The sequence below is a fragment of the Equus quagga genome, chromosome 17 (assembly GCF_021613505.1).
Source record: "Equus quagga isolate Etosha38 chromosome 17, UCLA_HA_Equagga_1.0, whole genome shotgun sequence".
NCBI lineage: Eukaryota > Metazoa > Chordata > Mammalia > Perissodactyla > Equidae > Equus > Equus quagga.
The window spans coordinates 53,192,263-53,204,971 of record NC_060283.1 but is presented as its reverse complement, the minus strand read 5'-3'; the positions used below and the strand labels follow the sequence as shown (position 1 = coordinate 53,204,971).

The 12,709-nt window shown below is 41.6% G+C and overlaps 1 protein-coding gene across 1 annotated transcript in view; it reads right to left on the bottom strand.

Moving 5' to 3' along the window:
• Positions 1 to 10,315: 10,315 nt before the first annotated feature.
• The window catches only part of PECR (peroxisomal trans-2-enoyl-CoA reductase), a 112,661-nt gene continuing 110,267 nt past the window's right edge, over positions 10,316 to 12,709 (bottom strand). The window contains exon 8 of the mRNA XM_046643416.1: positions 10,316 to 11,995. Within this exon, the coding sequence (XP_046499372.1) occupies positions 11,861 to 11,995 (135 nt within the window). The 3' untranslated portion in view covers positions 10,316 to 11,860. The remainder of the gene's footprint in view (positions 11,996 to 12,709) is intronic.

Below are 12,709 nucleotides of genomic sequence, written 5' to 3'. Positions count from 1 at the left end.
AAAATTTCTCTACTTTCATCTGAACTCACTGTGGAATTCCACCGTCCACCCTGAAATTCCTTCCAAAACCTTCAGGTTCCTGATTCACGCTGGGACCACAGCTGGAGCCACTACAAGTATGATCTCAGGGGGCACTGCCCGTGTTGATTGCTTTCCCCGCATCAGCTTGTTTAAACTTCATAACAAGCACTTTACCCATTTTGCTTTAGAGGAAACTGAGGATTAAAGCAGGTCAGTAACTTGCCCAATGTTATCCAACTTGCTAGTGACAAAACTGAGATCTGAATGTCAAAGCCTGTGCTTTTAACCATGAAGATAAACTGTCTCCTTGGCCACCTATGGTGTCACCAGTCTTTGTGGTGAAATTGAAGCTCCGCATGCCTAAAGCAGAAACCGACATGCTAAGACTATACCAGTTGCTGTAGAAGGAACCGACCTTGCACAGAAGGCTAATTCTATGCCACTGTCAACGCCACTGATGCCAAGACTGCAAGCATCTCCCAGTGTCCCATGAGGGATGCAGGAAATAGCTTGTTTAGTCTTCTCTTCTTTTTGTGTCCCCTCCCTTTAAAAGTCAGGTGTGAGCCCATAGTAGCAAAGGAGAAGGAAAACGTCAGTGACATACAGCGCTAGGCTCAGAATGCCTCCCCTCCATCACTGATCCTTTTTCTCGAATCAAACTCTTCCTCTTGACTCTCTCTTCCCTCAAGATACAGGCTTTCCTCATTCATTCTCAGCCAATATTGACTTAATATCTTCCATAAGCCAGCCACTCCACTAGGCACTGAGAACAGGATAATGAGCAAAGACAGATGTGGGGCCAGCCTGCTTCATGGAGCTTGCAGTTTGTGGAGCAGACACCCATTAATCTAATAATCACATAAGTAGATTCAAGACGATGGCCGTGTTAAGAACCATGAAGGCAAAGTGCATGATGATTAAGACTATGTGTGTTATAGGTGGGCCTGAGCTGGTCTGCAGAGCTGGGGAAGGCTTGGTTGATGAACTTATGCTGAACTAAAGTGTAAAGATGTGAAGAATGCATCGGAGGTAGGAGCAGTACCCAGCTGAGAAGGGAGATGGAAGGCAGGGAGCTGGAGAGGGTTCCAAACAAAGAACAACCTGTGCGTAGGCTGTGAAGTGTGAAGAGGGAGCAAATGTCTACCCTACTAAAAGGCGGCCATTGTAGCTGGCTTGCAGAGTGAGTCTGAAAAGTTGAGCAAAGTCCACAATTGCAGAACCTCCTGGGCATGTTTAGGATTTGGGACTTTTTTCTAAGAATATTGCTTTAAGCAGGAGGGGACATGAGTCTATTGCATTTTTAGAAGATCACTTTGCTATGAAAGAACAGACAGGCAGGATGAAGAGAGGGCATGAACTATTTGCAGAATGTGAATACATCATCAGTGGCTGCTCCGCTGAAGCAGATACTGCTGGTTGCCTACCCAACAGCCATGCCCCCCTTCTTGCTTACTCGCAGGCTTCTATTTCTGTTCAAGGTGGTTACGTGCCCAGTCAAAATTATTCACCTTCTTAGACTCCCATTTAGTCATGGCTGGCCCCGTGACCCAGTTCTGGATAATCATACTTTATAAGTAGAACTCTTTTTTGAAGTGACAGTCACAGCTGACACATCCTTCTTCCCTTTGCTCTTACACCTTCCCCTTCCTGGATGTAGATGCTAAGTCCGGAGGTGACAGCCCTTTTGGAGCCAAGAGGATTGAAGTCACAGGTTGAGGATGAGGAGCAGGAAGCTAGCCACAGACTACACAGTTGATGCAGACCGTGCATTCCAAGACTTCTTGTTGCATGAGACAAACAAGTCCCTTACGTGTAGGACTCATGACTCCTCACAGCTGAATCCAATCCTTACTTCACCCACAAATCCCTCAGACATCCTCAGACATAGCCGAATTCCAGAGCGAACACAGCCTCTGGTCCTCCTGCCAACGTGCTCCAGACATCCCTGCACTGAAATCTCCTGGAGGGAAGGAGTTACAGCTGCAGGGTCTGTCAGCCAGGCGATCAAGATTAACACTGTCATGGTAAGTCATGGTGATAGCATGTCCCCTTGATATGATGTGATAAAAATGGCACTTTACCTCTGTGGCCTTCCTCCCAGTCTAACCACAAGAAAAGTGTCAGACAAATCCTGACTGAGGTACATTTTACAAAATATTTGACCAGTACTCCTCAAAAACAAGAAAAGCCCGAGAAACTGTCATGCCCGAAAGGAATCAAGGGAGATATGCCAACTAAATGGAATGTGGTGTCCTGGATGGGATCCTGGAACAGAAAAGGAACATTAGGTAAAAACTAAAGAAATCTGAATAAAGTATGGACTCTAGTTAGTAACAATGTATCAATATTGGTTCACTAGATGTGATAAATGTACCATACTCACGTAAGAGGTTAATAAAATGGGAAACTGGAAGTGGGGTATATGGAAACTCTGTATTGTCTTTTCAATTTTTCTGTAAACCTAAAACTATTCCAAAATTAAGTCTATTAAAATGAATGTTCCCAGTCTCCATGCTAGTCCTACAGAATCCTACGATCTTGAGTAGGACCCAAGCACCTACACAGCTAACAAGATCCCCAAGTTTGAAAACTACGAATTTAGGCCTAATCTGGGACCCCTGCTACACTCGAAAGATAAGACCCTTCGGGCCACCTGTTCAGCTGACACAAAGAAAGAGGAAGACCCTCCAACAGAGAGGGATGTTCAGGGTATCCAACAGAAAATGTTCAGCTTCTAGAATAAAGCAGGCAATTCCTTTGTTGTGTGTATTTTATTGACACCAAATGCCTTTGGATAGAAATCACCAGTTCAATGTTTTGCCCCCAAATTGGATTTGAACCTCTGCAGTAATGATGCTAATAGAGTTACTTCCAATAAAATACCTGGACTGCATTTTTTTTTTCTTTTAAGATTGGCACCCGAGCTAACAACTGTTGCCAATCTTTTTTTTTTTTTTTCTTCTCTCTTCTTCCCACCCCCCCCCCCCCCCGCCCCCGCCCCGTACATAGTTGTATATCTTAGCTGCAGGTCCTTCTAGTTGTGGGATGTGGGACGCCGCCTCAACATGGCCTGATGAGCAGTGCCATGTCCGTGCCCAGGATCCGAACCCTGGGCCGCCGCAGCAGAGTGAACGAACTTAACCACTCGGCCATGGAGCCAGCCCCTGGACTGCATTTTTGTACTTCTGTTATCAATAAAGTGAAACAGTTTGTGATTTAATTGTTCTTACTTCTTGGCTTCCACTGCTACCACCATATCTCTTGGAGTAAAAGAGTAACAAAACTAATATTTATAAAGTTTTTCCATGGCTCTATTATAATTTTTCATCAGGCTTGAAGGAGCAAAATAATTACTTTCTGTAATGGATTTCTGACGTGAATACACAGAAATGCAGCCATTCATTAGCTGAATCCACATATATCAGGATCAAATTATATCGCAAAATGTAGCAGCACATGCGACACCAGTGGAAGGTAGCATGGTGAGATGGAAAGAATATTAAACTAGAGGTTGGGGTCCCAGGTAGTAGGCCGTGTTGCAGTTACTTGCCAGCTGTTTGACTTTGGAGAAGTAACCTGACTCAATTTCCACATTGAACAAAATGAACGTTTTGGAATAAATGGCTTGGAAGTTCTCTCTAAGGTCTGGAATTTTGGGTCTGGAATTTTGAGTCTGGAATCTCAAAGCCAGGAGTTAGTCTTGCACCTAACATCAGTATTGGAGAGAATACAGTATTAGAATTTGTATTTACAAACTCAAAATAATTCATAACTAATAACAGTAATTAATCACAAAATATAGGTGTAAAACTTTAGCAGTCTAAGTCCTTGAGAATTATATCCCACAAAATGAATTAAGGAGACACGACCAGTGTCAAAGCCTGTTTAAAGCTGCCTTGCAATTCATTTTGCCTCTATTATGGATGCTGCCATGTGAGACAGGAAGAGACCACGGATGAAAGCTGACAACTAGTAGAGAAAAGAAAAGCCCCATAAAACAGATGTTTTAAACATGAAGCAAGTGTCGATGTTTATTTCTACCTGGCTGCTACATAGATTGACACTGTTAAAATTTCAAAGTAGGTGTTCTCCCTGTAGACAAAGGACAAAGGAAACAAACAGACAAGCCACAAAAGAAATAAAAGTGGTAAACAAGCATATGGAATAATGTTCACCCTAACTACTAAACAGACATGCAAATTAAGTCAACAAGAGGTACCTTTTTTCTTGGCCAATGTTTTTCCTGGTACATATCCCAATGATGACAAAGATACGGTGAAACTATATTTTTATACCTCAGTGCTAGAAAGAGCATAAATTGGTACAAACCTTTTGGAAAATATTTCCTGATGTACATAAAGAATTAAATCTTCATACCCTTTGATTCTGCAATTCCACACAGGACAAAGTAATATGCATGAAGATGTTCATTGCAGAGAAAAATTGGAAACAACCTCTAAATGTCCAAAAATAGATGAAAGATTGTAAAATTTGTTATGTCTGCTCAGTTTAATATTATGCAGCTTTGTAAAAATGTGGCTCTCAGGGGCTACTTAGTAACAAAAAATGTTTATGACCTCTCAGTTCATGTATATATATTTGGCTTACATAATGTTTTTAAATTATTTTAGTAACCAATATTTTAAAATTTACATAAAAATTATGTTTGACTCTTGTCAAAAAATCATAATAAACTCGCAAAACTGAGCCCTTTTTACATAACAATCATTTGGAGCTGAGCAGTAAGTGCTCCCTTTAGACTAAGGAACACAGAATCGCCCTTGATTCACAGTCTCTACCCTGCGACCCTTGAAGACATTTGAGTTGGTGACCCCTGGCTTAACTTTAATAATCAGGATGTAAAATTGTACACATAAATTTCAAATATGCACATGAAAAAGAACGAAACCTCTCAAAATGTTATGAATGGCTGTATTAGAATTCCAATATTATGGTTTGGTTTTTTTCCTATTTTAAAATTTTCTGCATAATTTACTTTTTTAAAAAACGGAGTAGAAATTGACTTAAATCAATGTGAGCTTTCATCAAATGTCCAGTCTTTTAGTAAATATCAGTGATCTTCAGCAATTATAAGGGGAGGGCGAAGGCCATGTGTCTCCCTCCCCAGAATCCCACAACCGGGAGGTATGTTACAATGAAAGCGAACGGTAGCCCAAATTCTTCTCAACACAGCACTTATTAGCCAGAAAGTACACATGTGCTTCCTGTAATCCCATGGAACTGTCCCTTTCTTTTCTCAAAACCCACGATAATGAAATGAAAGTTGGAAAGAAATGTGAGTGAAAGTTTCATTTTTAGGTAGACACCACAATATTCCAATCACCAAATCAGACACCATAGTGTTAGGGCTGTGAAGCAGGCACAGGACAAGTGGGGCCCTAGGCCTTAAGCACTGCTGAGTTTAACAGGTTCTTAACACTTTCTTCCCTCAAAGATGATGGAGGCCAGTCTTTCTGGCTTATCTTGACTGCTGCTTATTTTATAATTGAAAATCATTCCTAACACCTTTTATGCAATTTAATGAACCGTCTGGTGTACATTTTGATAAGGATAATTGGAATGACTAAACAACCATCTTTGGAAAGTGGATTCCTGATTAGGATACTTCAAACACTAACTACATGACTGTTAGGATATATGATAAACTTCACTTATACACTTCACACTACTAATGAAAAATTTCTAAAGTAAATTGCTACCCAAAAACTATAGCTGTTGATTTTCAAAAATGTAATAATCTAGTATAGGTCCATGCTTTATCTAGCTATTATAAATGTCATAATTTTGTTTTCATATTTATAATACTGTTCTCTCTAAATTTAATCTCACTAAATACTTCTATATAGATGAGTAGAAAAATCAGAGAAACTTCATTTAGTTACTAAATTATCAAAGGATAAGACTCAAGCTAACACCTGGTTCCCTGACTCAATTCTCCACAGGCCAGGGGTCTAAACCCACATGTTAAGGGATTTGAAAACTGGGATGCCATGTGTCCATTTGTAGTGTGTCCAAACAGAGTGCGGAGTAACACTCTGGAAGCTAACAGTAACAATTGTTGAGACACTGTAAGTAGAAAGTTCAAGGGACTGGCCATTTTCATCTGTACATAGTAGTGATGTGGAAATCATGAGTATACTCCTTTCAGTGCAACTTAATTGAATTTAAACATATTTCTTGTGATATTAGTAATAGAAAGCGGTCTGAGGAAATGAACAAATGCGTTAATCCAGTGGAAAGGAAGCCAGGCCTGTGTCATCCTCCTTTGATCATTGGAAAGTAATCGGATAAACCAGTTTCCCAAGCTGTCTATGCAGTCTTCTTCCAGAAGTTACTGACTTTAAACAAGTAACTCCTAGAGAAACTTACATTTAATCTCTTAGCTGAAGAAAAGTAACTTTTATGATGGTTTTAAAAAACATTTAATCACTTATGTTAAATGAATTTACAAATAATGCTACCTACCTAAGCTAAAGTTTTAAAAATAACATCTTGATTTCAAAAGTAAATACATTTTTTAAATGATTTGTAATAAAATAATACATATTTCAATAGATAAATGCCCTGGCTTCATTATTATAACACTATCAGAATCACTATGTATGTATCAGACTCCAGGATTGTACTGTTGACTCAAATACTGTCACAATTGAGTTCCCTGGGGAAAGGATGCTGAAATGGAGATGGATGGGCAAGTAGTTTTTTAGCAAATACTATGGAGGAGAGAGGGAAGGCAGGATTGCAGAAAATTTTACTGAGATGTAGTCGCAAAAAGGCCTCAGCCAATCCAACGGGGAGCTCTGGAGCTGGGGCAACCCTTCATACCCCTGCACCAACGAACTAGGGAATAGATACAGGACGCCCCTGGACAGGGGAGGAAGCTTGGATGAGGCAAGGCAACTCTCAGCAGTCGACAGCAATTCCCAGAGACTCAGCTGAGAGCTCAGACACCAACGCTGCCAGCAGCTGATGGAAGGGGTATTTCAGTCCCAAAGGGGACAGACCTGAGCAGGACCCCACATCATCCACTACAGTCCACCCCTGTGCTACTCAGACCACTTGCTTTTTGTGGCAAGTTCTGGGAAAGGCTCCTCTGGGAGCCTGGTACATTTCTTTTCCCGAGGAAAATTACAGGGAAAAGGCTAATTGGACAACTTACAGCCCCATTGCTGCAGCTGGTCTCAAGGCGACACTAATACTTATCATATGTCTCCTCTAGATTCCTGAACACTACTCCTCAAAACTATCTGGGTCATCAAAAGCAAAGGAAGTCTGAGAAACTGTCAGAGCCAAGAGGAGCCTAAGGGAACATGAGGACTAAAGGCAATAAGGTGCCCTGGATGGGCTCCTGGAACAGAGAAAGACAGTAGGTAAAACTAAGATATCTGAATAAACGAGGGACTTTAGTTAATAATTAAGTGTTTCAATATTGGTTCATTCAGCGGGACAAATGTACCAAACTAAGGTAAGATGGTAATAATAGGGGAGACTTGGTGCGAGGCATATAGGAACTCTCTCCACCATCTTTGCAACTTTCTGTAAATTTGAAACTATTCTAAAATTAGAAGCATATTTTTAAAAATAACAGGAAAAACATTGGATTGCTGCTAGACTTTGGCCTTATGGCTTAGTGGGTCTGACAAAAACCCAGCTCATGATGAGCAGTTTCTCAAATGATGTGTAATTCCCCCCTGCCAATGTCATGGCCTTGCTCCAGGACCCTAGGGGTCCGTGTTGTCATTCTCTCACTGAATTTTCCATATATTCCACATGGCATCTTTTCTTATCTCTAATACTTTTGATACTAAGGGTCTGCAAGGTCCTATGATCCAAGCGCCAGGCCACTTGGCCATAGCCTGGACTGGCTTTGGAGCCCTTTCCTGCCCTGGACCCCACTCAGAGCTGGCAATTTTTCATGTCACCCAGTTATATGGAATGCAGCAGTATTTCCAGGTGAGGACGCCAAGAGGCCTCCCAAACATTCTGCTGGCTCCTTAGAGGTGGGAGGTGTAAGATGAAATAACTTGACCTTTCCTTTGGGAGGGGATGTTCCAGAATACCCCAGACCACTGGACCCCTAAAAACTTCACTGCAGTGACAAGTCCTTGAGACTTTGTAGGATTTATCTCCCATCCTTTGAAGTGCACCTTTGCCAAGACCTCCAATGCATTTGCCACTTTGTATTCTTCAGATCTAATGTCAGTGACACAGATAACCAATGTGATATTCTGCAGAGTGTCCATATGGTCCAGGTCCCTTTGGACTATATTATAACAAGGGTGGGAGAGTTTAGATAGCTCTGGAGCAATTCCATAAATGTATACTGTTGTCCATCTCAAGTGAATGCAAGCACTTTCGAATCTGCGTGTCTGGTGGATGTGGAAAGAAGATATCAATGGCCACACTCCACATAGCTGAATCTGTGTTAATTTATTCTTGCAAAGATTCCACATCTAGCTCAGCAAGTAGAGCTAACACTTGATTGAGTTTTCAACAATCCACTTTCACTCTCAAGAATCTATCTAGTTTTCATAGAGGCCAGAGTGGTGAATTAAATGGAATTACAATGAGGACCAATACTCCTGCATCCTCTAGGTCTTAAGGCTAGCACTAATCTTTGCCATCTCTCTGGGATGCAATATTGATTTTGGTTTACTGTCTTAACCAAGGAGTAGAGCCATTTCAGAGGCTTCCACTTAGCTTTCCCATTATGACAGTTTTTAACCCAAAGGCCAAGAAACTAATGGTGGTCCTGCCAAGTCCCAAATACGTTCAACCCAATCATTATTGTGAAAGTGGGGAGATGACCATTGGGTAGATCCATGGGCTCAATGGATCTACTGAGATAGACCCGGGATAGGACTCCATTTATTATCTGAATCCCGTATGCCCTCATTCTAAAAGGCACACTGTAATGATACTCTCGTCCCTGAGTATCAGTGTCAACTTGGATCTTGTGTCCCATGTCCTCAGAGTGTTTGTGTGTACTCCTTTCCCCAGTGTATAGTTGTCCAAGTAAATAACCATAGGTCCTTTTGTGGAAGGACTAGAGGAATCATTGCCATATGCACTTGCAGTGGTGGTGCAAAGTCCTCCTTCTTGGGGATCCAGCCTTTCCTTCAGTTTCTGGGTCTGGAAAATAGCCAAGGTCTGGAAACTCGGCAAGAGGTCCTAACTTTCTATTAGGCTGACTGTGCCCTACCCATCTCCTGATCATCATCCTTGAGATCTTCTGAGGGGATAGCCTGAGCAATACTCTTATTGGCTACTCATCTGTTTTGCCCCCAGGGATGCCATATTCTATTAACCACCTCCAAATCTCTCTGTAGGTAGCCCCTAAACCGGGCCACTCATTATGACAATTGTGCCCACTTTGCTTCTGACAGTGAAGCACTGCCACTGAGCCCCTATTTTTCTGTCTCCGTTGCCATCAGTGAACCCACTTCTGGAAGAGCATCTGGCCTGAACAGCTACACTGAGGTTCTCAGTGATTCTGTGCCCCTCACCAAGGCACCCCTTATCACTGCAGTGAATGCGGCCCCTGTGCCTTCCTGGGGGAACGTAAGAAAACACGACCACCTTATTGCTCTTTGTCATAATATGCATGAAATAGGAAATCAGGTGTGTGATCTGCAAAATACAGGGTTTTTTCCCCTGGTGCATATTAAAATAAATAACTATTGATATAAAAACATCCATCGACCACCTGAAATCGCCATGCACACAGAGATGAAGCTTTGAGAACACCACAGCAGTCAACAGGGAGGTACTTAGGAAGTTGGAAGCCCCTCCAGCCTCCTGCACATCTGTGGATGTCCGTCCTGCTAAGCATCTTGTGACTTCTGAAGTGGTCACTTCGGTCACCCTCGAGCCTCTCTCATGTGCTGCAGTGTCCACTGGACTAGAGCACAGATCTGCCCCTTGACTGGCTCTAGAGTGAAGGGAGGTCCTTAACCCATCTGCCTCCCAGCTTCTTCACCCTGTAATGTAAAGGGATTATGAAAAGAATATCTGCTCTTTCTTATTTCTCAGAAACAGAACACATCTAAGTGAAAAGTAAATACAGAAAGCTTTTAATTCTTTAGAAGAAAATTTCCTGGATAATTCCATGTGTTTTTATAATCATAGATAATCTTATACTCACTCATTCATTACCAAAAATAAAGACTATGGTTACAATTTATTCTCCATAGTGCACACAATCTTATCTATTTTGACATCAAAAAGGCAGAAAGACAAAACACACATTCCAAGGACAGAGATGAAAACAATATAATTTGCAAAGACATTGCTGTTTATTTTATTGTTTGTTTTTGTTGTGTCACTGTTTGTAAGCTGCAAGAGCCTACAGAAGAATCGGAATATATCTGCAGGCTAAGTTTAAACAACACGAAAGGGCTTAAGCTCAAATATAAAAAATAAAACTTTTAGCTTACTTATTAACCTAGAAAGAATCTTCCTGAAATATGTCAGTTAAATTGGTCTACAACACGTTAACAAATGGAGAGCATGGACCTCCTCTAACAACTATTTGAAACATTGTGTCCACTGCGAAAGGAGCTGGTCTGGAGATGGAAATTTTCAAGTCCCCTGGACAGACTAAATACCAGCTACTTTTTAACCTGAAGTCAGAACAACAAAATATGTAAAAGTAAAAATATTGCCATTGTTGTCAGCAAGTAAAAATATTGCCATTGTTGTCAGCAATGTACTGATAAATCCTACAAGTTCTGAAAGTCTTCTCAAAAAAAAATGAACCATGATTTCTTGGCCAGCTCCTTGCTTAAGCAGTAAGTAACTTTTGAAGCTGGATTTCTCTATCCGTGGATAGAAGCAAGCTGTATTGACAACATTGCTCCATTTTGAAACTCAGCTTCAGAAGGAAAGAGAGTCCAGCAACGACCTTCAATGCAACACTGCCTGCAGAGCTGACAGTCTGCAGGAGTGGTCCTGGGGCAGGGGCAACTGTCAGCCGATAACCCAAAACAGATTAAAGAGAAGAGAAGGAAGTGGGGGTCAACTGTTTCAGTTTACAGATGGCATCCCAGATAAAATATAAAATATCAAGGGCTTATGGAGGAGAAATGGACAATATCCAAAAATGAGGTAACCAGATAGCAGTAATATTGGGAATTGAAGATGCTTGTACTACAAGTGAAGACAGAACTTCTTACACGTAACTGCAGGAAGTTGCTTGGGATCACTCTACTTCGAACTCACTTCTGAGCAGGACTCCTAGACATTTCTACCGTCTGGTCTACCAGACGTCTGAATAATCATGACTGATACTCAAAATGATGCCTCTGACACCCTCCAGGGCTCTGTAGGTTCTTCCAGATCAAAGAAAGGTCACATAATGCCTGGTATTAATTTGGTGGTAGCCGACATTATATAAAAATTACTTAAAAATTGCTAACCCATATTTGGGTTCAATGATAGCTCTCTCTATTAATCTTATTGTTCTATCAACTAGAATACCCAATTATCCCAATAGGATTAATGACTGGAGCTTATTGTACAACCAAAACCAAAACAGGGTCAATGGGTTCTCAGAATCTAATCACCCAAGATGAAACAGCCCACTGACCCAACTGTCTGATGCAAGATCCTCAGATGGTTCAATGTGACCTGAACATTTCATAAAGTCCTCCTGAAGACCAGATATCCAAACCCATAGGTTTCTGTAGGATTCAGAATCATTTTTCACCTAGCCAGCCCTAGTGAGCTTAGCTCACTCTCTTCTATATGCTTTTGTCCAACTTCAGTTGGCTGCTGAGTTCCAGCAGAAGAATTCCAATTCTGTCTCCAAGCCTCTCTTTCAGGGACTTGGAAATGGAAGGTAGTGCAGTCCTTTCTGGCCATCTGCCAGGCAAGGGGCCCCAGGCTTCTTGGGGTAAGTGCGACTGGCAATCTTAAAGAACTCTTCTGCAGCGTCAAGAGCAATGAGACGGTCCTGCCAAAAAATTAAAAATTTGTCAATTAAAAAACTGTCAAGGTAGGAACCAAGCCACATCAATGGGAAAACCAATCTAACAGTAACAAAACCCACCCTGAAATAATAATGAGCGAATAAAACATTTATTAAATTTTTCTCAACAAATTTAGAGACATTCCTAAATCCTTTACTTATATTATCCAAGGAATATTCCACTGCCCTTAGAGTCCTTTCAAATTCTTTTTCAGTCTTAGGTTATATTAACAATACTTCTCGCACCTCCTCACCTTACAAATGGTCCAAGCTGACTACACAGCACAATTGGTTGAAAAATACAGTCTCAACCCAGCCTCAGTAGGTCTGAGTGCAATCCGAAATCTGAATTTTTTTTTTAAAGATTTTATTTTTTTCCTTTTTCTCCCCAAAGCCCCCCGGTACATAGTTGTATATTCTTTGTTGTGGGTCCTTCTAGTTGTGGCATGTGGGACGCTGCCTCAGCGTGGTCTGATGAGCAGTGCCACGTCCGCGCCCAGGATTCGAACCAACGAAACACTGGGTGGCCCGCAGCGGAGCATGCGAACTTAACCACTCAGCCATGGGGCCAGCCCCCGAAATCTGAATTTTTAAAGCCCATCAGGTGATTCTGATGTTGCTGGCTACAGAAACCAGCACACAAGCTGCCAGCGTCATCGGCCACTGTGGTGGAACTGGTGGCCTTGGCACGATAAGTAT